The following is a 25498-nucleotide window of genomic DNA, read 5'->3' on the forward strand; positions in this document are numbered from 1 at the left end:
CTTGTTCTTTGGGCTTGGGAGCCCTCCTGCTTTTCTCCTTGTTCTAGCTTTGAAACTTTCTCCGTCTTGTTTTCTGTCTGTACTTGGCCTGATAAACGCCCTGAAGAGAACTTGGTTTTTTACCTTGTAAAATATATCTTGTCAATAAGATATAGCACGTTCCAGGTATCCATTTCTGAACTGTCTCTGCCTGTTCATCTGTTTTCCACCTCAGCAGTAGAATTGTTTTTTCTCAGACTTCTACCTCCAAGCATTGTTTCAGCCCAGAATAACGAAGTCTCTGTGCTATGAAGCATCCCTTCTGACTTGAGTACATTGATGTGTTTATGCAATAAAGAAAATATCAGAAAAAGAAAGAGGCTTCAGGGTGTGCTGGTGTGCCAAGGTTTATGCTTCAGGATATTAAGATTTTGTTAGTTTTTCAAGTCTTAAGAGAACTGAATAATCTTCTCTTATCTTAAATATATCTTTAGTTAAGAACGGGGTTGAAAAAAATCTTTGCTACAATTCTCTTAGAAATGCTTTGCACTGGATACTCCTTTTTTCAAGATCTGCAGAAGTCTTGCTGTTCTTTTTTCAGCTCAGTACCCACTACAGCCTGAAAGATAGAGGCATAGTGTTGTCACCTTTGTTAGAGTCTGCAATCAACAGGTTAAATGCAATGAGTACACATTGGCCCTGCTGCATTAAAATATAAATAACCACTACATAAAATCAATTACCATCACAAAAGCTACCAGTGAATGGAAGTGTCTAGGAAATGAGTTGATCATGTTCTGAGCATGAAGAACAGATGCTGCTGTTAACTTTAGCACTCTTGTGTAACATAGAGGCATATTTTCAAAGCACTTAGACTTACAAAATTATATAGAGGGGCATTTTTGATATGACGTCATCCAAAATCTGAACAGGAAAGAAGGTAATTTTCAACAAACAAAAACATCTATCTTTCTTTTTGAAAATACTGTTTGGAAAAACGTTTTGTGATTTAGACGTTTTATTTTTTGGTCCATTTTCAAACAAAAAACGTCCAAATGCAAAATGTTCAAAATAGAGAAATGGAACAAAAGAAAACCTTCCAGAAATAAAACTTAGATGTTTTGATCTAGACTTGTTTTGAACCCACTTACATCAGGATCAAAGTCCGCTGCACTAACCACTAGGCTACTCCTCCACTCCACACAAAAAGGTGCCCCAAATGACCAGATGACCACTGGAGGGAATCAGGGATCACCTCCCCTTACTTCCCCAGTGGTCACTAACCCCCTTCCACCCCTAAAAAATGTGATTAAAAATATTACTTGCCAGCCTCTATGCCTGCCTCAGATGTTATAGAGTGGAGAATTAGCCTAGTGGTTAGTGCAGCAGACTTTGATCCTGAGGTAGTGAGTTCAATTCCCACTGCAGCTATTTTTTATAAAAACATGTCTAGCTCAACATGTCATGTCTAGTTCAAAACGTCTAAGTTTTAGTCCTGGACGTTTTTGTTTTGTTCCATTATGGCTGAAAAACGTCTAAGTCTTAGGAACACCCGTCTCGCCTTGAACATGCCCCTGGCACACCCCCTTGAGATTTAGACTCACTTCTGTCGGACTTCAGAGAAAAATGTCTAAAAAGAGGTTTTGAAAATACTGATTTGAATGTTTTTGTGAGAAAAACGTCCAAATGCAGACTTGTGTCACTTTTTGGACGTTTTTCTCTTTTGAAAATGAACCCAGTAGTAACCTATGGAACTTTGTAAGTCTAAGTGCTTTGAAAATGATCTCCGTAGTAACATAGTAGATGATGGCAGATAAAGACCTGTAAGGTCCATCCAGTCTGGAAAATCAGTAATTGTTTTACTTCGAATACAACAATAATTCCAGTAATAAAGCAGAAATGTTTTGTTTGTACAAGTGAGCCTGCCTCTTGTGGTGCAGCTGCATGCCTCAAACATGTAATGACATTGGGTGTCATGCTTCCTTGTTAGGTATTCTTATTATGCACTGCTTCTTAGCAAATGACCCTTAAGTGAGCTGTTTGTCATGGGACCTTTGATGGGATTAAGCAGATTATAAATGCTGAGATTAGTTAGAGTAGGACCCTTTGGAATAAAATGGGCTCTGGGGCAGATAGTGCACAGAACCTTTAGGAAATCTCTCTATATAAAAGGCAAGACCAACGTTCTATGAAGCCTCCAGCCGGAAGTGTGAAGGGGGCGAGATATCCGGTTTCCCTATGAGTGTCTGCCCCGCCCTCTCTGTAACACAGTCAGTGAAGGAAAACAGCAGAGCACGAAATCAAATCGCTGGCTCTGTAACAGTGAAGGACTCAGAGGGGGGAGGGGAGAGAGGCCAGAGGGCAGGGACACACACACTCCCACATGCACACAGAAGAAAACATTGCTAGTCCCCGTTTCATTTGCATCAGAAACGGGGCTTTTTTTACTAGTATCTTAATATTGAAGGACAGTCAGGGTGCCGTAGATCTAAGAAACCAGTCAAAGAAGAATTCCTTTACATCGAAAAACATGAGTGAAGCATAAGTAAAGAGAGGCCATGGAGTCAGAGAGTTGAAAAGTTCAGTGTACAACCAGAATATTAGATATACATTTTTTTCCTCATAGTGCTTAAGAAAATTAATGGGAAACAAAGACGGAATACTTGAGGCAAAAAGAGAGGGAATGCCATGAGCAATCTGAGAAAAGCAGCAACAGGGTCAAATAGTAAAGTTGACATTTTATAGATAATTCTACTTCTGCAACATAACATCACTGCCTTAAATGAATTCCTTCAAAAAAGCGGTAAATAAATCCTAGTAAATAAAATAAATACAGAACTGACTGCAGAAACTGTACAATAATGTACCACTATTCATCCTGGTGGGGTGAATTTCAAACTGGTTATAATGTATTATGTGAAGACCCCTAGCCCAGGCCCAGTTTCCAGTTGCGGATCCTGTCTCAGCATCAGCATAGTTTACATTCAGGTTTCTTTATTAAGGTGACAACTGACAAGAAATAATGGTTGCCTGAAGTAATTGAAAGAAACACACATGTGCAGTTACACTGATCGGAAGAACAAGTTCTACTTGTGATCCCTAGATTTGGTAATCATCAGTCCCTATACCTAGGTCTAGTTAACCTCAAATTAAAATTGTGTTACTAGATCTAGCAGCTGCTCCAGGATTGTATGGATCCTTGGCAGCGGGGTTTACCTGATTTTCATCCTTCTGTCTTTTCTTCCTCATCTTAAAAAAAATGCATATGTTGTGCTGTGCTGGCCTGAGACAGTAATGTTCAGGTTGTCCCTCTTGAGGGTGGTCTTTCTGTACATTGTAGTGAGGTCTTAATTTACATTTTTGCTGTGTTGTCAATACTTTGCTGCTGAGTTAGAGTTTCGTTTCTTTGCCTTGTGTTTCATTAGCATATTTATATTCTTATCTGTTCTTCCATTCTGTTCTGTGTAGTTTCTTGACACTCATTCTCCACACTCACCTTTCTATGTGCATCTTGTTAGTGCAATATACCTAGACAGCTGTTAGCACAACGTAGGCAGTGTTCTGTACATAGACTTAAGCTGCTAGTATGCCCTTATTTTGTGTTGACAAGTTAATTGTAAATCTATTGTTTCAGTGGTCTTCATTTTTTTCCTTCTTATCCAGAGCTTCAGCTGGAGTCACCTTTAATCCAATTGCTCTACACAGTGACTATTTTACCTACCTGTAATATCAAACTGAATTAAAATGCCAATAACGCATAATAAATCACATACATTTAAATATATTTTGTTGCAGTTTGGGACACATTTAAGGCCCTGTTCACTAAGGTGCACTAGCATTTTTAGCGCGTGCTAAAAATTAGCACAAGCTAACCGTGTAGACGCATCTGCACGGTTAGTGCGTGCTAAAAGTGTTAACACATGCCTCTAACGCAGCTTAGTAAACAGGGCCCTTAGTTTATTTGAAATGGACTTGCCCTATATATTCTGAGGTAGATATTCAGCTGGCGGCGATCATCGTTTTTATATCCTGCTGGCTGTATTCCTGGATATTCAGTGCCGGGCCATGTCCGAGCTACGGCATTGAATATCTGCTTGTATGTTGACTGCAACAAGTTATGTGGTTAAGTGCAGTATTTAGCCCTTAACCGCATCAGCTGAACTGCTTAAAGATAGAATTGCTGTTTATATGGCCCAATTTACACGGTTTTTCTCCTGACCATTTGAATCACTTGTCTATGACTGACTGCAAATATTCAGTGGCACTTAATCATATAAGTGCCAACTCTGCCCTGAACACCCACGAATTAGCCAGTTTCGGCTCAGGTGCTAATCGTGAGTATTCAGTGGCATTAACTGGTTAAAGCGCCACTGAATATTTGTGGTTCGTTATAGACAAGGTCGGGGTCTTCTCCTGCAAGAGCTGGTAGAAATGGAAGATCTGGATTTCTTCTGGCATACGGTCTGGCTATTGAGAGGAGGCATGTAGAGAATTGTGGTTTTTCCCTTGCAGTGGTTTCTAGGTTGCTTGGAAGTCCTCCACATCTCTGACTTATATCTGGGTGTGGAAGGTTTTTGAAACCTGGTGTAGGCAGTGCTGGAGCTTGGCAGGAGCTCGGCAATAAGGCAGTGCTGATGCTTGGCAGGAACTTGGAGACAAGGTAGAGCTGGAGTTTTGCCGGAGCTAGGCAAGGCAGGGTCCAAGGCAAAATCTGGGAACAAGGCAAGGCAGGACTGAGGACATTTAAAATACATATCACGTTGATTCCTGAAAACTGGATAAATGCTCTTGAATATTGATGCAAAGGCTTTTTTTTTTTTAGGCAGCTGTAGTGTCAGACTGTAGTGTTTCTTAACACTTGTTTGATTTCTTTGCTGGTGTTGTGGTGTCTGTGAGCCTTGTAGTTTTTTGTGATTTTTTTTTTCCGAATCAAGTAAACATGAAATTTTGTTCTTTGTTCTATAAAATGCTATCACAGTTTTGTACGTGTAGGCCTAAAGTTCCATTTTTCTGACCTATAGACACTATCCACGATCACAGTTATCTTGCACAGTATGTATGTGCAGTCTGATCATCTTAGCCTGTTGTTTCATGGAGCACACCAGCTTTATGTGGGCTGGTTCGCATGATTACTGGGTTTTGTGTTGGGGCTTGATTGTTGTGTGTACTGTGGAATAGGTATATTCTCTGTATTTCATTACATAAGTGCTGTTATATTCCGCAAACATGTGAAGTTCTGAGCTGGTAGTGTTATAAACATATTGCACATTATATAATGTGATGTCTAGAGAAGAAAAGTTTTCAGGCAGATCAACAGTGGAGAGTTTAGCCATAGAGGTGGCATCTGTTCGTGTCCTTTACACTAGAAAATGTAAAGGCATGGAGCAATTGAGGATTTAGAAAGGGGTCTAACAGGAGAAGATATGGAAGTGGGATAAAAAATAATGCAGTAAGAAGTTTTTTTGTGGTATTTGCTAAAGACATTGTGTAAAATCACTAGCAGTTTGTTCTGGGGCACTTTCAGGCTATTAGTATTAACAATCAGTGTTTTTGTTCAGATGTCATCTGACCCAGAGGCAGAAGGTGACTTCTTCTTGGGAGAGAAGAAATTTAAGCAGCACTGTGTGGACTTCATCAAGCATTCCCAACAAATAGGAGATGGCTGGGAGTGGAAGGATCTGAAGGTACAGAGATTTATCATTTAAGAAAGAATTCACCTGTATTTCAGGAATCTCTTCCTAATATTTATGAATGTGCAATTGAGTCTGAAAGGAGTAGCAAGTAGTAACTTAACTCTTGTACCGTAGTCTTCAGTGCAGTTCAAAAAGCATTTGTTCAAATCTGAGAAGGGTGCATTATGGAATTCAGCCGGACAATTTGTGGTAAAAGAGGTTTTGGTTTTCAAAATAAATTTGTGAATCTAATGGATTAGTGAGTTGCAGTAACTAGACTAGATGGGCCTTACAATCTTTATCTGTTATTGTGTTTCTGCGTTCCATAGCATCCTATTAGACCAGTCCAGACCAATGGGTTTTGTCCATCTTCCTGCATTTAGTGAGTTTTAAACATACACACGGGTATCTGGCTTGTTCATGCCTCACAGCTCAGCTGCATGAGTTACTGACAGAAAACCATGTTCTTCTGGTTTATCTGTGTCTATGGAGGACTAGCTTTTTGTTTATAGGTGTTGTTTTAAATTTTTTGTCACAGTTTTTTCCCACCAGAATCCTCTTCCTGTTTCTGTCAGCTGGTGTTTTTTTCCGAGTTATTCTGCCTGACTGTCCTAGCTGTATGACTTTCAGTGGGCAAATCTGGACATCATTTAGCTGTTCTTGCCTTAGGTTGAAGAAAAAAAAAAAAAAAGAGGCACCTCACATTAAGGCCCAGATGCACTAAGATACCCGTTAAGAATCTGTTTGTATTTTCAAATTGGTAAAAATTACTGATTTGGAAATACAGATGGATTCCCAAAGAGAATTGCATGCTTTTTGCTTTTGTGACCCAGTTGATTTCCATGTGATAGAGGGGAAGCCACTCAGCCAGCTGAGCATGCACAGAGTAGCTTATCGCTAAGCGTGGCTGCTCTGCGCATACTACAGATGGCTGCGTGTATGAGAGCTGGCGTAGCTTTTTTTCTTTCCTTCAAAAACAAGCCGGGACCCTGCATTCTGTTGCCGGGGGTGGGCCGATGATGCTGGGAGCCTGGAATAAGCATCTGCCACTCTTCAGCTCAAAAGGCGGGAGACAGCTGAAACACCTGCAGCCCTCAGGAAGAGCAGCCCCCCCCCCCAGGTTCTCGCTTGTGGGCTCCAGGATTCTGTCTGTCCTCTGCCGCCCCTGCTTTCTTGCCAGGGGGCAGGACAGGGCAGTGGCAGCACAGAACTCCTGTGGCTGTCCCTCATTTCTGCCTGGCGCAGGATCCTTCTGCCTGGCGCTGAAGCAGGATCCTTTCTTCCCATCGCAGAGACACACCAGCTCCCTACAGCCTTTCAGGTTGGAATTTTGTCACACTTTTTTGTGTTGTGGATAAAAGCAGTCCCTCTGTTCTGATATTTTGTTGTGTGAAGCTCACTCAAATTTAACGGGAAGTCTAGAGCTGTTAGGATCGACAGCTCCAGACCTCCCGTTAATTTTTCCATGGTAAAGCTAGGGACTGCTTCTGTGCATCGGGTCAGAAAATGGCTGTGCATCGCCTTGCATGCACATTTGTATAGTAATTAGCTCATTATAATAGCTTTGTATTCCGTTTTCATTAGATGCTACCGTGATAGGAAAAGAGCTCAGAGAAAACCCTTTGTGCATGTCTCATTTTACTCCTTGCTCGCTAAACCAGCTAGAACTGGTATAATAATCATGTTGCTGGCTCGTTAGGTTTTGTGCATCTGGGCTTAAATGTGTCTTCTTTTTATTCTTTCTCAGGTGTGGATCCTAACGTCAGATAATTGCTAATCTTGAGAGCTGTATCTGTGAATATTATAGGGAACATACTGCTTGCTGTTCATTTGTATATCAGTTCTCATATCAACTGTTTCCTTGTCATCAAGCCGATGCAGCCATTACAGATGGGTTGTGTCCATCAACCAGCAGAGAGAGGTAGAGAGCACACTTTTTTTCAGTGCCTCATACCAGCTTGCTCCACTGCCTCTCTTCAGTATTCTCTATCTCCCCTAGCAGAGTGTCTGCAGCTTCTTCGAGCTCCATCTAAAATCTGCCTGGAGGTTGCTCCTGTGCTTTTGCCAGTTGTTAGCAGGGGTGTTGGAGGCTATAGCAGCTTCACTTTAAAGGCACATAGGTTCGCCCTTTTTCTGCCTTACCCATACCTCCGTGGATGTGAACACATTGCTTAGCTTTCCCTGTCCTTCCCCACCAACAGTGGATGCAGGCACATAGGTTCGCCCTTTCCCTGCCTTTCCCACTCACCTGAGCCTCCGGAGTTCTATTTACCTCTGCTTTCCTCACAGTGTTAAAAAAAAAAAAAAAAAAAAAAAAGTTGCGTCGCGCTTAGACGCTGGAACAGAGGTTTTTCCTTGCCTTTTTCTGTGGGACCGGATACTCAGTCTAGTGAGGTAAGAGTGTTTTCTGACTCCTCCGGGGTGGGTCCGCGATCGGGGCGATTTTGGCGCGATCCGCCATTTTGAATTTTACCGTCGTTTTCGGCGATGGCTGCAGAGACAGTAAAGCGCTGTTCCAAGTGTGGCAAGCGCAGATCAGCAGCGGGGCTCTGTAAATCGTGCTGTACAGACGTTAGAGCCGGCCAGAGCATGGCGAGCGACGATTCTTCGCGCTCTGAGCTGGCAGCGGGCGCCATTTTGAATTTACCACATGGCGCGACCTCCGCTGAGACGGAGAGTCCTGAGCCCGGGGGGAGGCCTCGGAGTGAGGCTGATATGGGAGCTACTAGCCCCAGTAGAGATCCGGGTGCCCAGGGTTAGTTTTTCTCCCCTGATTTTGTCTTATTAATGCATAAAGCATACATGCTTAAAAGAGCTCTCCCACAAAGCCCGGCATGGGTCTCTTCTAATGCCCCCCCGGTGGATTCTAGCCTGGGTATGCCCTTTGAGGCGTTATTCCCTGATAATTGGCAGAATATGAAGCGCAGAAGGGCTCATTCCCCTTCAGAGAGTGCTGCACCTCCATTCCCCCCCCACCCCCCCCCCCCCCCCCCCCCCCCCCCCCCGTGGTCGGGCTGCGAGGATTCGGAGGACTCTGGCAGGCCTTCATGGTCTGAGGAGCCAGAGTCTGGTGCAGAAGTGACTCAGGATCTGGACGATCCCTCCGTGGTGAGGATTTTCCACCGTGATGAGCTGCCAGCACTTATTTCTGATGCCCTGCTCTCTCTATTGGGGACCCTGCCAGTGGCACAGCCTCCTCTGTGAATCCTAGGATGGCTAGTACCAAAAAGCCTGCTCGAGCCTTTCCTTTGCATGACTCCATCCAAGAGCTTATTTCGGCTCAATGGGCTGACCCCGAGGGACCTTTGAAAGTTTCCAGGGCTATGGGGCAATTATACCCTCTGAGTGAGGAGCATATGGCAATGCCTAAAGTGGATGCCCTAGTCACAGCTGTGACAGAGAACTACCCTCCCTGTTGAAGGAGGTGTTGCCCTGAAGGATATTCAAGACTGTAGACTGGAATCAGCACTTAAACGGTCATTTGAAATTGCAGGTCTCACTATTTGGGCGTCTGCATGCAGTTGTTATGCTGCTAGAGCCTGCCTGGCTTGGTTGCAACAGGCAGTGGAACAGCCCGGTGATGGAGCGGAGCCCTTTTAAGATGTGGCTCCGCGGATGGAGTCGGCCTTGTCCTTTCTTGCTGACGCCCTTTATGATATTGTCAGAGCTTCGGCTAAACACATGGCAGTAGCAGTGGCGGCTCGCCGTCTTCTTTGGCTACGGCATTGGGCGGTGGACATGGCCTCTAAGCAAAGGTTGGTGAAGTTGCCCTTTCAAGGCCTTCTCCTGTTTGGTGAGGAGTTGGAGAAAATTGTGAAGGGCCTGGGTGAGACTAAACCCCAGCGCTTGCCCGAAGATAGGCCTCGGCCTTCCTCTAAGGGTGCGGCGGTCCACTCCTCTTACAGACCTCGCTTCTGTGAAGCTCGAAGGTACCGCCCAGGGCATTCTGCTGGGTTCACTTCTCGTGCCCGTTTTCAGCAGAGGAACTCCTTTCGCTCGGACATAAGTTCCATAGCCACTGGCTCAAGGCCTGGAGTTCAGGGGTGACACTCTCAATGATGGTGCGCCGGCCCTCTCCTCGAGTCCTGTCATTGGAGGACGTCTTTCCCTCTTTGCCGAGGAGTGGGCCAACATTTCCTCAGATCAGTGGGTCTTGGACCTGATCAGAGACGGTTACAGAATAGAATTCGACGCCCCTGTAAGAGACGTGTTTGTGGAGTCCCAATGCGGTTCTGCCGCCAAACGGGTGGCGGTAGAGGAGACTTTACAAGGTCTGATTCAGATAGGGGCCGTGTCCCCGGTACCTCCTGCTGAACACGGCTGCGGCCGCTACTCCATCTACTTTGTGGTGCCGCGAAAAGGAGGGTCTTTTCGCCCTATTCTGGACTTAAAAGAATTAAACAAGTCCCTGAGAGTGCGGCATTTTCACATGGAAACCCTGCGCTCCGTCATTGCGGCGGTACAGCCAGGAGAGTTTCTCACGTCTCTGGACCTGAAAGAAGCTTACTTGCACATTCCAATTTGGCCCCCGCACCAGAAGGTTCTGAGGTTTGCGGTGATGGGAAAGCATTTCCAGTTCCGGGCCTTGCCTTTTGGCCTCGCCACAGCTCCCCGCACCTTTTCGAAGGTTATGGTGGTAGTAGCTGCCTTTCTAAGGCGAGAGGGTATTCGGGTTCTCCCGTACCTGGACGACTGGCTCATTCGAGCAAACTCTGCTGCAGAGAGTCAGCATGTAACAGCCAGAGTGGTCTCAGTACTTCAATCTCTGGGCTGGGTCGTCAATTTGGCCAAAAGTCACCTGACCCCCTCGCAGTCTCTAAAATATTTGGGGGCCAGGTTTGACACAGCCTCGGGGTATGTGTACCTACCCGAGCAAAGGCAGTGCAAGCTTCAGAATCAGGTCCGTCTGCTCCTGAGGATGCCCCGCCCGCCAGCTTGGGACATTGTCCAGCTGCTTGGATCGATGACGGCCACCATGGAACTGGTGCCCTGGGCGAGAGCGCACCTGAGACCTCTACAGTATGCTCTACTCCAAAGGGTCTCCAGTATCTCAGGATTACCAATGCAGACTCTCTTGGCTCCCTGCGGCCTGACTCAGCATGGAATGGTGGCTCTCAGACAGCATGCCGTGGCAAGGAATGCCGCTGGCGCTCCCCGATTGGTGCCTAGTGGTGACAGATGCCAGTCTGAAAGGCTGGGGCGCACATTGCAAGGGGAAGCATGCCCAGGGTCTATGGACACCCGAGGAGTCGGAGTGGTCCATCAACCGCCTAGAGTTGAAAGCGGTGTTTCAGGCGCTTCTGGCCTTTCAAGTGACCCTGGAAGGATTGGCTGTCAGAGTGATGTCGGACAACACGACAGCAGTGGCCTACATAAATCGACATGGTGGCACTCAGTGCAGAGCTCTAGCCGCGCAGGCCGAACAAATTTGCCACTGGGCCGAGCTGCATCTACAGTTTCTGTCGGCAGCTCACATTGCAGGTCAGAGCAATGTGCAAGCCAATTATCTAAGCAGGCATCGGATTGATCCAGCGGAGTGGGAACTTGCAGACGAAGTGTTTCTGCAGATATGTGCCAAGTGGGGCAAGCCCGTGATCGATCTAATGGCGACAAGCACCAATGCCAAAGTCCCGTGCTTCTTCAACAGATGGAGAGATCCTCGCGCGGCGGGGTTGGATGCCTTGGCTCAACCCTGGCCTCCGGGCCTACTGTATGTGTTCCCTCTGTGGCCCTTGATAGGGCGAGTGCTCCTGCGGATTCGGCTGCATCCAGTAGAAGTGGTTCTCATCGTCCAGGATTGGCCCAGGAGGCCTTGGTATGCGGACCTGCGACAGATGCTCGTAGAGGATCCCCTTCAGTTACCTCTGGTTCCCAACCTGTTGTCACAGGGTCCGGTGACCATGGAGGACGCCGGCCGATTTGGTCTTATGGCCTGGCGATTGAGAGGGCGCAGTTGAGAGACAAAGGCTATTCCAATAAAGTAATTACCACTCTCCTGCAAGCCCGCAAGCGTTCCACTTCCGTAGCTTATGCTAGGATTTGGCGCCAGTTTGAAGTCTGGTGTGCTTCCAGAGAGATCACACCCCTGCGGGCTCCTGTCTTGCCGATTCTGGACTTTTTGCAGGATGGTGTACAAAAAGGCTTGGCCTATAATTCCCCTGCGGGTGCAAGTGGCAGCGTTGGCCTCCCTGCGTGGCAAGGTTGAAGCCGTGTCTTTAGCTGCTCATCCGGATGTGGCACGGTTTCTTAGAGGGGTGCTTTGGCTCCGTCCTCCCGTGCGTGCACCTTGTCCAGCTTGGAACCTGGGGCTAGTGCTGAAGGCCCTTCAGGGTGCTCCCTTTGACCCGCTTCGGCTTGCTTCAGAGAAAGATTTGACACTGAAGGCCGTCTTGTTAGTGGCCATTACTTTGGCGAGATGGGTGTCAGAGCTCCAGGCGCTGTCCTGTAGAGACCCTTTTCTGCAGTTTTCAGAGTCCTGGGTCACGGTTCGGACCGTGCCTTCCTTCTTGCCTAAGGTGGTTTCAGCGTTTCACCTAAACCAACCTATTTTCTTGCCCTCCTTTGTCGAGGAGGAGTTTCCAGAATCTTTTGGGCAATTGCACCTGTTGGACATGCGCAGGACTCTGCTGCAGTATCTGTGAGTTACTAACTCTTTCAGGATCTCTGATCATCTGTTTGTTTTGCTATCAGGTCCTCGCAGAGGGTCTCCAGTGTCTAAAGCCACTATTGCCCGCTGGCTTAAAGAATCTATCTTTTCAGCTTATTTGCTTGCTGGCCGGCCTCCGCCTGATGCCTTTAAGGCGCATTCCAATAGAGGAATTTCCTCTTCTTGGCTGAAACTGGAGCACTCTCTCTTCAAGAGATTTGTAGTGCAGCAACATGGGCTTCTAAGCTCTCTTTTGCCCGACATTACAGGCTGGATGTGGCTGCCAGGAGGGATGCACATTTTGGAGCGCTGGCGTGTGGTGTGGCTTGTTCCCACCCTATCTAGGGATTGCTTTGATACATCCCATCTGTAATGGCTGCATCTGCTTGATGACAAGGAAGGGAAAATTAGGTTCTTACCGTGATAATTTTCTTTCCTTTAGTCATAGCAGATGCAGCCATGATCCCTCCCTGTCTGATGCTATCTGCTGTAAATCTATTTCAGGTTCTGTTCGTGTTTCCTGGAGATTCCATCCTTGGGAGAAAGTCGGAAAACAGTCTTCAGGATTCTTGTTCAATTAAAGGAGGATGACTTAATTCCCTCCAGTTTCATGTTTTGGAGGATGAGTTTATTCCCTCCGGGAGGATGAGTTTATTCCCTCCAGTTATGTCTCAGTGGAGGATGAGTTTATGCCCTCCAGGAGGATGTTTCATTCCCTCCATTCTGAGTTAATGCCCTTTGTTGTAGGGCCATCGTTTGCTGTGAGGAAAGCTCATGTTATTCCCATTGCGGTTTGCCATACTGCTTTGAAAGCTTCAAATACTGAAGAGAGGCAGTGGAGCAAGCTGGTATGAGGCACTGAAAAAAGTGTGCTCTCTGTCTCCCTCTGCTGGTTGATGGACACAACCCATCTGTAATGGCTGTATCTGCTATGACTAAAGGAAAGAAAATTATCACGGTAAGAACCTAATTTTCCCATGTTGTGCCTTATGTGGTTTTATTCTTCGCAGCGCAAGATCTCCTATCTGTATGCCTATGCTGAAGATTAGACTCTTCATCTTGGCCTAGGACCTCAGCTGTATTTCCCAGAAAAATGTATTCTCTGTTTTCTGATATTATGAAGTTATTTGTGGTTTTACATGAGAAAATAATCTCAGTTTCAACAAGGGAAAAAGGATCCAATTTTTCCTTTATTTTCCGTCATAGAGACATTTCCTACTCATTAAGAGAGAAAAAAAATCTGAATTGAATTGTTTAACTATACAGAGAGCTGTCCTAGTCTGCTCTTTTTTTTAATGTAGAGAGAGTTTTTTTTTTTTCATTCTGTTTACATTTCCTATCTGATCAAAGCTGTACAATTCAGCTATTGGCTGTGTTCTACCAAATTAGATGAGCACAATCTGCTTCAACAATGAACTACTCATCTGGCTTACCATATTCAACTTGGTAGCACTGTTTTTCGGTTATGGAAATAATAGCCAAAGAAGTTTGGTAGCAAGTGATGATTCAGAGCTGGCCCAGTTGCACAGTTCTTCCACTAAGTTGTGGTTTACTTGACTTCCACATGTAGTGCACAGCTCTTACTATATCTTCCTGTGGTTCACAGCCCCTTTGTGGCACTGTTGACCACCTGGGTTATAAGCTTTCTGCACCCACTTGTATTGCAAAGGACAGCAGCTTCCTAGGTTCTGTGGTTGCAGCAACCACCTGGGTTGGACAGTGGCGCAGGCTTCTTGTGTGGCATATATGCAACAACCATTTTGTTGCACAGTGGCACAGGCCATCTGTGTGGCACATTTGCAGCAGCTGTCTTGGTTGCATACAGGCTCATTTTCAAAAGAGAAGGACGCCCATCTTTCAACACAAATCGGAAGATGGGCGTCCTCACAGGGTCGCCCAAATCGGTATAATCGAAAGTCGATTTTGGGCATCCCCAACTGCTTTCCATCGCAGGGATGACCAAAGTTCATGGAGGCGTGTCGGAGGAGTAGTGAAGGCAGGACTTGGGCGTGCCTAACACATGGGCGTCCTCGACACATAATGGAAAAAAAAAAAGGGCGCCCCTGATGAGCACTTGGATGACTTTACCTGGTCTTGTTTTTCTTATGACCAAGCCACAAAAAGGTGCCAAACTGACCAGATGACCACCAGAGAGAATCGGGGATGACCTCCCTTTACTTCCTCAGTGGTCACTAACCCCCTCCCACCCTCAAAAACATCTTTAAAAATCTTTTGTGCCAGCCTCTATGCCAGCCTCAAATGTCATACTCAGGTCCTTCACAGCAGTATGCAAGTACCTGGAGCAGTTTTAGTGGGTACAGTGCACTTCAGGCAGATGGACCCAGGCCCATCCCCCCCTACCTGTTACACTTGTGGTGGTAAATGTGAGCCCTCCAAAACCCACTGTACCCACATCTAGGTGCCCCCCTTCATCCGTAAGGGCTATGGTAGTGATGTACAGTTGGGGTAGTGGGTTTTGGGGGGCTCAGCAAATAAGGTAAGGGAGCTGTGTATCTGGGAGCAATTTATGAAGTCCACTGCAGTGCCCCCTAGGGTGCCCCGTTGGTATCCTGGCATGTGAGGGGGATCAGTGCACTAGGAATGTTGACTCCTCCCACGACCAAAGGTTTTGTATTTGGTCGTTTCTGAGATGGGCGTCCTCAGTTTCCATTATCGCCGAAAACGAGAAACAACCAAGTCTAAGGACGACCTAAATGTCAAGATTTGGGCGTTCCCGACTGTATTATCGAAACGAAAGATGGACGTCCAACTTGTTTCGATAATACAGGTTTCCCCGCCCCTTTGCCGGGATGTTTTGCGAGGACGTCCTCAGCAAAATTTGGGTGTCCTTTTCGATTATGCCCCTCATAGTGGCACAGGCCACTTGTTTGTACGGTGCAAGTGGCCACCTATATTGCACAAGTGCAGCACCCATTTGGATTTCTTCCTGGTAGCAGCAACCACCTGTATTGCTATCCTATGCGGCAGCCAGTCTAGCTGTTCTACCTTTGTGGCTTCTGCTACTATCACCTCTGTTGTGTGCTTGGAACAGTCACCTGTTTTGCATAGCTGTAACAACTGGACTGTTTCCATAGTTGCAACAACTGCTAGTACTACTCAGCTGAAGTAGCTCCTTGTAACAACCAGCTCAATCTCACAGTACCAGTATTTCATAGATGCAACAAACATCTGTCTTAAACAGTTGCACAATCAGCTGCATTGTGTGGCTGAAATAGCCGAATTTCTTCTTTACCTTCAGCAATTGCCTACATGTTGTAGCATTCCAAGTCAGCTGTATAGTTCCAGTCTGGTAGCCAGCTGTGTGGCATGGCTACTCTGTCACCCTATATGCTATGCTATTAGGATCTTGTATCACTCAAAATCCCTGAAACATCAGGTTCATAATGGGTCACAAATAGTTCACAAAAAACATAGAAAACAAAAAGCATATACAGCACAACAGTTAGAACTAATAAAATCTAATTTGAATTATCAAAAAGCCATGTTTTCAGACTTTTTCTAAAAGCACTATATGATGAACTCTGATGGATAATCAAAGGCAGTGTATTCCATAGCGCAACCACATAATAATAGTATGATCCTAATGGATTATCTTATATCTAATACCCTTAACAGATGGAAAAGCTAAAATCAAACGTTTGTAGCTACGCGTTCTAGCTTGATCACTTAGAAAATTAATCGAACAGGGAAAGTTATCAGGTATATCGCCACATAAGGTTTTAAACACTAGACAGCAAACTTTAAATTTAATGTGTGCTCTTACCGTCGGCCAATGCAAGTCTAGGAGCAAAGGGGGTGATATGATCGAACTTGGGTCTTTTGAAAAATCAATCTAGCTGCCGTATTTTGGATTAGATTAAGCTTCTTCATAAATTTAAATGATAACTCAGTATACAAGGCATTATAATAATCCAACGTTGATAGAATCACAGATTGGACGAGCACTCAAAAATGAACCTGGTGAAAATTTTCTCCGAGGACAAGCAGGCTGCTTGTTCTCACGACTGGGTTGACGTCCACGGCAGCCCCCAGCAACTGGAAGAAATCTTTGCGGGCGGTCCCGCACGCAGGGCACGCCCACCGTGCATGCGCGGCCGTCTTCCCGCCTGTGCGCGACCATTCCCGCTCAGTTTCTTTCTGTTCCGCGCTGGAGAGAGATGTGCTATTGTCTCTCTGTCAGCCCCGGAAACCAGATCGCGGCCTAGCCGCGGTTTTTCCTTCTCTATGTACGCGTTCACGTATTTCTTTTCTTTTTCAATTGTTTAAAAAAAAAAAAAGTGTCCTCGTCGTTTTTAGCTGCGAGGGCGCTTTGTTGCGGCCTTGTGGCCGCGCGGTCGTTTTTCGGGTGTGCTTTTCACCGCCACCATCGACGACTTTGACTTCGCCGACGCGATTTTTCTGTCGATGTCCTCGAAGGTCCCGAGCGGATTCAAGACGTGTGGTCGGTGCAGCTGGCAGATCTCGCAAACCGATACCCACGCTTGGTGCCTCCAGTGCCTCGGGCCGGAGCATAATACCAAGACGTGCACCTTGTGTCTCGGCTTACGGAAGCGGACACAGGTGGTGAGGCAAGTTTTTCGGGACCGTCTTTTCGGAACTTGCGCCGGCCCGTCGACGGCATCGGTGTCGACGGCCAGGTCTTCGGTACCGATGTCGATGAAATCGGCGCCGACTCTGGCACCGACCCCAGGAGTACAGGTACCGTTGGCCCGCGTTGACGGTGGGGGTGAGCGGCCGCGCGGGCAGTCGGCCCCGGCCACTCCCTCTACCCAGGGCCATCGGGACCGAACCCTGTCGGATCAGATTCCTCGAGGCCGGGGGGGGTTCTACCTCCTCTTCGTCTCTACTGCCGAGCGCCGATGACGGGCATCGAAAGAAAACCAAGAAGCACTGTCATCGGTCGCCCACGGCGCACGGGACTGCCAGCTCCGGCACCTCGAGGGAGGACTCAACGCCTAGGAAGCGGCAGTGCCGAGAGGAGCGTTCCCCCTCGGTTGAAGAGGTGTCGCTGCGTCAGTCTGCGGGTGCTTTGGTACCGTCTCCTGGACCCGAGCAGCTTCCAGCACCGACACCCACACCGGCCCCCCTGCCTTTCCCGACAGCGGGCCTGGACGAGTGCCTCCGAGCCATCCTTCCAGGGATTCTGGAAGGGCTGATGCGCCAAGCTCTGCCGGCACCGGGGGTGCTTGTGCCCCCGGCGCCGTTGATGGAGGCGCTGGTGTGCTCTAGCCCGATGCCGAGGCCTCCGACGCCACTTGCGGCACCGGTGTCGACCGCCACGCAGGTGGAGTCCCCGTCGACGTCGATGGAGGGAGCTTCGTCCCCGCCGGCGCGGGAGTCCACCGCTCGACGCCATCACTGAGGACGTGGTTCCTCGCAGTTGAGACGGGCCCGGTTGAGGTCTGAGCTGCAAGAGCTCATGTCCGACACCGAGGAAGAGGCCTCGTGGGGGGAGGAGGAGGACCCCAGATATTTCTCCTCAGAGGAGTCTGTGGGCTTTCCCTCCGACCCCACTCCTTCACCAGAGAGGAAGCTCTCGCCCCCTGAGAGCCTCTCATTTGCCTCCTTCATCAGGGATATGTCTATTTGCATTCCCTTTCCCGTGGTCACCGTGGATGAGCCGAGGGCTGAGATGCTCGAGGTCCTCGACTATCCATCACCACCTAGAGAGTCTTCCACGGTACCGTTGCACAATGTCCTCAAAGAGACACTGCTTCGGAACTGGCTGAAGCCATTATCTAACCCTACCATCCCCAAGAAAGCGGAGTCCCAATACAGGATCCACTCTGACCCAGAGTTGATGCGGCCTCAATTGCCTCATGACTCGGCGGTCGTGGACTCTGCTCTCAAGAGAGTTCGAGGGATACCGCCTCGGCGCCCCCGGGGCGGGAGTCTCTCACTCTGGACTCGTTTGGGAGGAAGGCCTACCAATCTTCCATGCTCGTGACCCGCATCCAGTCATACCAGCTCTACATGAGCATTCACATGCGGAACAATGTGAGGCAACTGGCAGACCTGGTCGATAAGCTCCCACAGGAGCAGTCCAGGCCTTTTCAGGAGGTGGTCAGGCAGCTGAAGGCGTGCAGAAAGTTCCTGTCCAGGGGTATCTATGACACCTGTGATGTGGCATCTCGAGCTGCGGCCCAAGGTATAGTGATGCGCAGGCTCTCCTGGCTGCGTGCCTCTGACCTGGACAACCGCACCCAGCAGTAACTGGCGGATGTCCCTTGCCGGGGGAATAACATTTTCTTCGAGAAGTTCGAGCAGTTAGTGGACCAACTGCACCAGCGGGAAACCGCTCTTGACAAGCTCTCCCACCGGGCGCCTTCAGCATCCACCTCAGCAGGTGGACGTTTTTCCCGGGCCCGGCAGGCTGCGCCCTACGCCTACAGCAAGCGTAGGTACACCCAGCCAGCCCGAAGGCCTCCTCAGGCACAGGGACAGTCCCAGCGCGCTCGTTCCTGTCAACAGTGTGCGCCTAAGCAGCTCCATGCGCCTTCACAGCAAAAGCCGGGGACGGGCTTTTGACTGGATCCATGGGAACATAGCCGCCATCAAAGTGTCCGTACCGGACAACCTGCTGGTCGGGGGGAGGTCAAAGAGAAGTTCAGGATGCTTTCCTTAGGCACCCTTCTGCCAATGATTCAGAAAGACGATTGGCTATGTTCCCTGGATTTAAAGGACGCTTACACGCGCATCCCGATACTGCCAGCTCACAGACAGTATCTCCGATTCCGTCTGGGGACACGGCACTTTCAGTATTGTGTGCTGCCCTTTGGGCTCGCCTCTGCACCACGGGTGTTCACGAAGTGTCTCATGGTGTTTGCGGCGTATCTACGCAAGCTGGGAGTGCATGTGTTCCCGTATCTCGATGATTGGCTGGGCAAGAGCACCTCAGAGGCAGGAGCTCTTCGGTCCATGCAGTGTACTATCCACCTTCGGGTAATTTATCACAAACCCCAGCAGCTCCAGAAGTCCCATCTCCAGCCAGTCCAATCTCTGGAATTCATAGGAGCGCTGCTGAATTCTCAGACGGCTCAGGCCTTTCTTCCCGAAGCAAGGGCGCAGAACCTTCTATCCCTTGCCTCTCAGACCAGAGCGTCTCAGCAGGTCACAGCTCGGCAGATGTTGAGACTCCTGGGTCATATGGCCTCCACGGTTCATGTGACTCCCATGGCTCGCCTTCACATGAGACCTGCTCAATGGATCCTAGCTTCCCAGGGGTGTCAAGCTACCGGGAATCTAGAGGATGTCATCCGTCTGTCCATCAGACAGCAGTGCAGCAATTCGCTGCACTGGTGGACCATTCGGACCAATTTGATCCTGGGACGTCCATTCCAAATTCCGCAGCCCACGAAAGTGCTGACGACGGATGCATCTCGCCTGGGGTGGGGAGCTCATGTCGATGGACTCCACACCGAGGGTCTGTGGTCCCTTCAGGAACAAGATCTTCAGATCAACCTCCTGGAGCTCCGAGCGGTCTGGAACGCGCTGCTGGCCTTCAGAGATCGGCTGTCCTACCAAATTATACAAATTCGGACAGACAATCAGGTTGCAATGTATTACATCAACAAGCAGGGGGGCACCAGATCTCGCCCCCTGTGTCAGGAAGCCGTCGGAATGTGGCGTTGGGCTTGCCAGTTCAGCATGCTTCTCCAAGCCACATACCTGGCAGGCGTAAACAACAGTCTGGCCGACAGACTGAGCAGAGTCATGCAACCGCACGAGTGGTCGCTCCATTCCAGAGTGGTACGCAAGATCTTCCGAGAGTGGGGCACTCCCTCGGTGGACCTTTTTGCCTCTCAAACCAACCACAAGCTGCATCTCTTCTGTTCCAGACTACAGGCACACGGCAGGCTGGCGTCGGATGCCTTTCTCCTCCATTGGGGGACCGGCCTCCTGTATGCTTATCCTCCCATACCTTTGGTGGGGAAGACCTTACTGAAGCTCAAGCAAGACCACGGCACCATGATTCTGATAGCGCCTTTTTGGCCCCGTCAGATCTGGTTCCCTCTACTTCTGGAGTTGTCCTCAGAAGAACCGTGGAGATTGGAGTGTTTTCCGAGTCTCATTTTCAGAACGACGGAGCGCTTCTGCACCCCAACCTTCAGTCTCTGGCTCTCACGGCCTGGATGTTGAGGGCGTAGACTTTGCTTTGTTGGGTCTGTCTGAGGGTGTCTCTCTCGTCTTGCTTGCCTCTAGAAAGGATTCCACTAAAAAGAGTTACTTTTTTAAGTGGAGGAGGTTTGTCGTTTGGTGTGAGAGCAAGGCCCTAGAACCTCGCTCTTGTCCTGCACAGAACCTGCTTGAATACCTTCTGCACTTATCAGAGTCTGGCCTCAAGACCAACTCAGTAAGGAATCATCTTAGTGCGATTAGTGCTTACCATCATCGTGTAGAGCGTAAAGCCATCTCTGGAGAGCCTTTAGTCGTTCGATTCATGAGAGGCTTGCTTTTGTCAAGGCCCCCTGTCAAGCCTCTTGCAGTGTCATGGGATCTCAACATCGTCCTCACCCAGCTGATGAAACCTCCTTTTGAGCCACTGAATTCCTGCCATCTGAAGTACTTGACCTGGAAGGTCATTTTCTTGGTGGAAGTTACTTCAGCTCGTAGAGTCAGTGAGCTGCAAGCCCTGGTAGCTCATGCTCCTTATACCAAATTTCATCATAACAGAGTAGTACTCCGCACTCACCTTAAGTTCCTGCCAAAGGTAGTGTCGGAGTTCCATCTTAACCAGTCAATTGTCTTGCCAACATTCTTTCCCAGACCACATACCCGCCCTGCTGAATGTCAGTTGCACACATTGGACTGCAAGTGAGCGTCCGCCTTCTATCTGGAGCGGACACAGCCCCACAGACAGTCCGCCCAATTGTTTATTTCTTTCGACCCCAATAGGAAAGGGGTCGCTGTTGGGAAACGCACCATCTCCAATTGGCTAGCAGATTGCATTTCCTTCACTTACGCCCAGGCTGGGCTGGCTCTTGAGGGTCATGTCACGACTCATAGTGTTAGAGCCATGGCAGCGTCAGTGGCCCACTTGAAGTCAGCCACTATTGAAGAGATTTGCAAGGCTGCGACGTGGTCATCTGTCCACACATTCATATCACATTACTGCCTCCAGCAGGATACCCGACGCGACAGTCGGTTCGGGCAGTCGGTGCTGCAGAATCTGTTTGGGGTTTGAATCCAACTCCACCCTCCAGGACCCGATTTGTTCTGTTCAGGCTACACTCTCAGTTAGTTGTTCTTCGTAGGTCAATTTCTGTTATGCCCTCGCCGTTGCGAGGTTAAATTGACCTGGGTTCTTGTTTTGAGTGAGCCTGAGAGCTAGGGATACCCCAGTCGTGAGAACAAGCAGCCTGCTTGTCCTCGGAGAAAGCGAATGATACATACCTGTAGCAGGTGTTCTCAGAGGACAGCAGGCTGATTGTTCTCACCTACCCTCCCTCCTCCCCTTTGGAGTTGCGTTCTACTCATTCCTTTGCTTGTCATTCAACTGAGCGGGAATGGTCACGCACAGGCGGGAAGACGGCCGCGCATGCGCGGTAGGCGTGCCCTGCGTGCAGGACCACCTGCAAAGTTTTCTTCTGGTTGCTGGGGGCTGCCGTGGACGTCAACCCAGTCGTGAGAACAATCAGCCTGCTGTCCTCTGAGAACACCTGCTACAGGTATGTATCATTCGCTTGAACGAATAAGTCGTAATTGCTTCAATTTAGAGAAGGATTTTTTTAACAACTAAATTAACCTGTGGTTCAAAGTTTAATAAGGAATCTAAAAGAACACATAATATCTTAGAAACAGTATTTATCTTATATTTAGTACCATCTAATAGTTGAATAAACTCTGGAATAATATCCATCTTCATACTAAATCAAAGAAACTGCCTTCTCCATATGTAACTTTAACCTATAGTTCACTGACCAGCAGTGAATTTGTTCCATTATGTTTGATACACTCTCCACAAAATAATAAAAATCTGTATATACAGGAATTAACAAAAAAAATATCAGCATATGAAAAGATCCATTCACCTGATAACTGGATCATACATAATGTGCTCATATAGATGTTGTATAACAAAGGGGAAATCTGTGAACCCTGAGCAACGCCACACGGTGGCACCCAAGGTACAGAGAAAAACCCCATCCTTCCTCACCATATAACGTCTGAATTTCAAAAAACCACTGCAGTATTGTTCCAGTTACCCCAGCCTTTGATGATTTGCATAACAAGATGACAGTATTGAAGACTGCGGATACATCACACTGTAAGCAGCATCCAATGACCTTGACTCAGATGCTCTGTAACAAGATGCTCTGTAACACAAGAAACTAATTCTATTAAGAAGGTCTTGGTACTAGAAAAGCTTCTGAAACCATGCTGAGATGACAATAATACACTATTATCTGTAATAAAAATATTGAGTGTTCACAGGTTGCCTATATAGCACAGCTGCAGCAGTTGTCTGTTTGGCTCAGTTATGGAAGCTGTGTATATGGCACAGTTGCAAAGCTTCCTAAGGGGCATCAGATATACTAGCTGTCTGTGGGACATTAGATGCACAGTTGTATGACTTCCCAGGCAGCAGCTGACTGTAGGACATCAGATGCAGCATCCACACACTTGCCATAGCTATCATATTACATGCAGCATCTATAGATGTGGCTTCAGCTGCAGCATGCAAGTGTTTGGATTCAGATGCAGCAGCCATCTGTATGATGCCAGTTACCACAGTTACCTCTACCGCTGTATGATTCCAGCTACTGTAGCTGTCTCTATCAACAGTCACCACAACCACCTGTATGACACCAGCCACCACAGCCAACAGTGTTAGCCACTGTATTTGCCAGTTTTACACTAGCTGTCATAGCACCTCTTTGACACCAGATACTATGGTTGCCTGTATGGCACTACCAGTCGTGGCTGACTATATGGCATCAGCTACTGTGGACACCTGTATGGATACAGCAGTGAACTTACTTTTGTAATTCCTGCCACTGCAGTGGCATCAATGTCTCCAGTTCTGACAGCCTCATCTATAGATCCAGCTACTGTGGCTACACGTATAACATCTCTTGATGCATTTGCTTATGATGCTTGACTGCATCATAGACCGTCTTCTCTGGTTTTGGTAGCTGACTATGTGCCTCATCTACTCTGCACTACTATTTAGTACAATTTCGCCAGCCACCCATATGGCTCAGACTATATAAATCACCTACTTTTGCGATTCTACACTCTAGCTGTTTTACGCAGCTAACTCAGTAACACTGGCATTAGCCACCACTGTTAGACAACTTCAGGAAGTTTCTGATATTGTGGTTTTATTCTGAGCCTAATAGGCTCACATTTTTGGTTGTCTTGTCTGAGTGTCTCATATTTTGTGGCATGTCTCGGGACCCTTATGCTCTCTTCTTACTGTTATGATGACATTTGGATTTTCATGTCTGAATAGGGCAATCTTTGGCACCAGGTCAGTCAATAGCTATTCTGTTTAAACCCCTTTGTCTCCCTTCTTTATTCTCAGTGAAGGGTGATTCTTCAGCTTAATTCTGGATTTTCCTGGTTGTCACAGATGTAAATGGGGAAGCACAGTGGTTTTTCAGCTCCAGATAGCTCTGTGCAGCTGTTCCTCTCACCTCATTCTATTCACTCTCATTCTTGCTATGGTTATCTCATGCATCGACTATTGCAACTGTCTATATGCTGCTCTCCCCCTTTACTCCCTCAAGCGCCTCCAACTGATTCAATCCACTGCCGTCAAACTCATTCACTGTGCATATCACTTCGACCATGTGACTCTGTTTCTCTGCTTAGAACACTGGCTTCCTATCTCTACCTGCATCCACTTCAAGCTCCTTTTGTTAGTTTTCAAATATCGCATTCCAACTGCCTCAGCATACCTAAATAAAGTGCTTATCCCTTACTGCCCTCCGCGCAGTCTTTGCTTCTCCGTAAAATTAAGAAAACAACCTTCTCTGTGTCCTGTCACCTTCAGCTTTGCACCTTTCTCTTTTTCCTGTGATACTGCCTTTAGTTATTTAGGTCCCAAGCTTTGGAATTCCCTTCCTCCTGCCCCCAGATTGCCAGTGCCGCTACAGTCTTTCAAAGCCCAGCTGAAAGCTTTTCTTTTCTCTGCCTCTTTTGACCCTGGTTTTTAACTGACTCTGCCCTCCATATTCTCTTCTACTTTCTTCTCCCCTCCTTTCAGCAATAAACTTAAGATTTTTTTATTTTGTTGTGTTAACTGCTTAGTTGCCTATCTAGGATCAATTTGCAGAATATCAAGTGTAGAAATAAATAAATATATATGAAATGATGTGAAGGCTTTCAGAAATCAGTTGGCCAACAAAATTATATTGATACAAAGAATCAGGTCATGATGTATTACATCAACAAACAGGGAGGAACAGTATCATACCTCCTGTGTTGGAAAACTGGAACTGGGCCATTTCTCATGGAATGACGCTGAGGCCCAGATGCACAAAACTTTAACGACCCTTTAACGAAGAAATTTTCAACCGTTGCATGCATTAAAGGCCATTTTCCGACGACGCTAGCGGCTAACGAAAATGGAATGCAAACGAGTCACTTCCAATTGAAATGTGAACAATTTGCAATGCACTAACCATACCGACGATTGCAACAAATCATTTACTGTGATATATTTAACGTGAGGTCAGAGCTGTCGTTAAGGACTGAGCTGTCATACAGACACTGCTCCCCGCTTCTCCCTGCAGCATAAAAATCCAAGCTGGCATGTTTGAAAATAAAATAAACCCACACAAACACGTGGCTCCCCGCTTCCCCCTGCATAAAATTTAACCCCCCCCCCAAAAAAAAAAACAAAAAAGGATCGGGAGGGGGCAAAGGCGCTCGTCAGGAGCGCCTTGTATGGACGCCCTTGCCCCCCCTCCCCGCCTGAGGTCGACGCTGCTCCCCGCTTCCCCCTGTATTAAATAAAAAAAAAAAAAAACTCAAAACTGTAGCAGCCACGGCCCCCCTCCCTTCCTCTCTCTCTATTTCTCCTTCTCCCACAGCCCTGCCCCCCTGAGGTCGTCGCCGCCGCTCCCCCTCTCCACCGGACCCCCCCTCCGCCTTACCGGGCCCGCGCAGCGCCTCTCACCTCTGTGTGAAGGCACTGCACGGGCAAGAACAGCTGATCGGCGATCAGTGATGC

The 25498-nt window shown here is 47.8% G+C and overlaps 1 protein-coding gene across 5 annotated transcripts in view; it reads left to right on the plus strand.

Annotated features, from left to right (window-relative positions):
* ATG10 (autophagy related 10) overlaps positions 1-25498 on the plus strand; it is a 313667-nt gene that overhangs the window by 38181 nt on the left and 249988 nt on the right. For all 5 annotated transcript variants that reach the window (XM_030193339.1, XM_030193340.1, XM_030193341.1 and 2 more), the window contains exon 2: positions 5538-5663. In XM_030193339.1, the coding sequence (XP_030049199.1) occupies positions 5538-5663 (126 nt within the window). The remainder of the gene's footprint in view (positions 1-5537; positions 5664-25498) is intronic.

This window comes from Microcaecilia unicolor, chromosome 2 (assembly GCF_901765095.1).
Source record: "Microcaecilia unicolor chromosome 2, aMicUni1.1, whole genome shotgun sequence".
NCBI classification, from domain to species: Eukaryota; Metazoa; Chordata; class Amphibia; order Gymnophiona; family Siphonopidae; genus Microcaecilia; species Microcaecilia unicolor.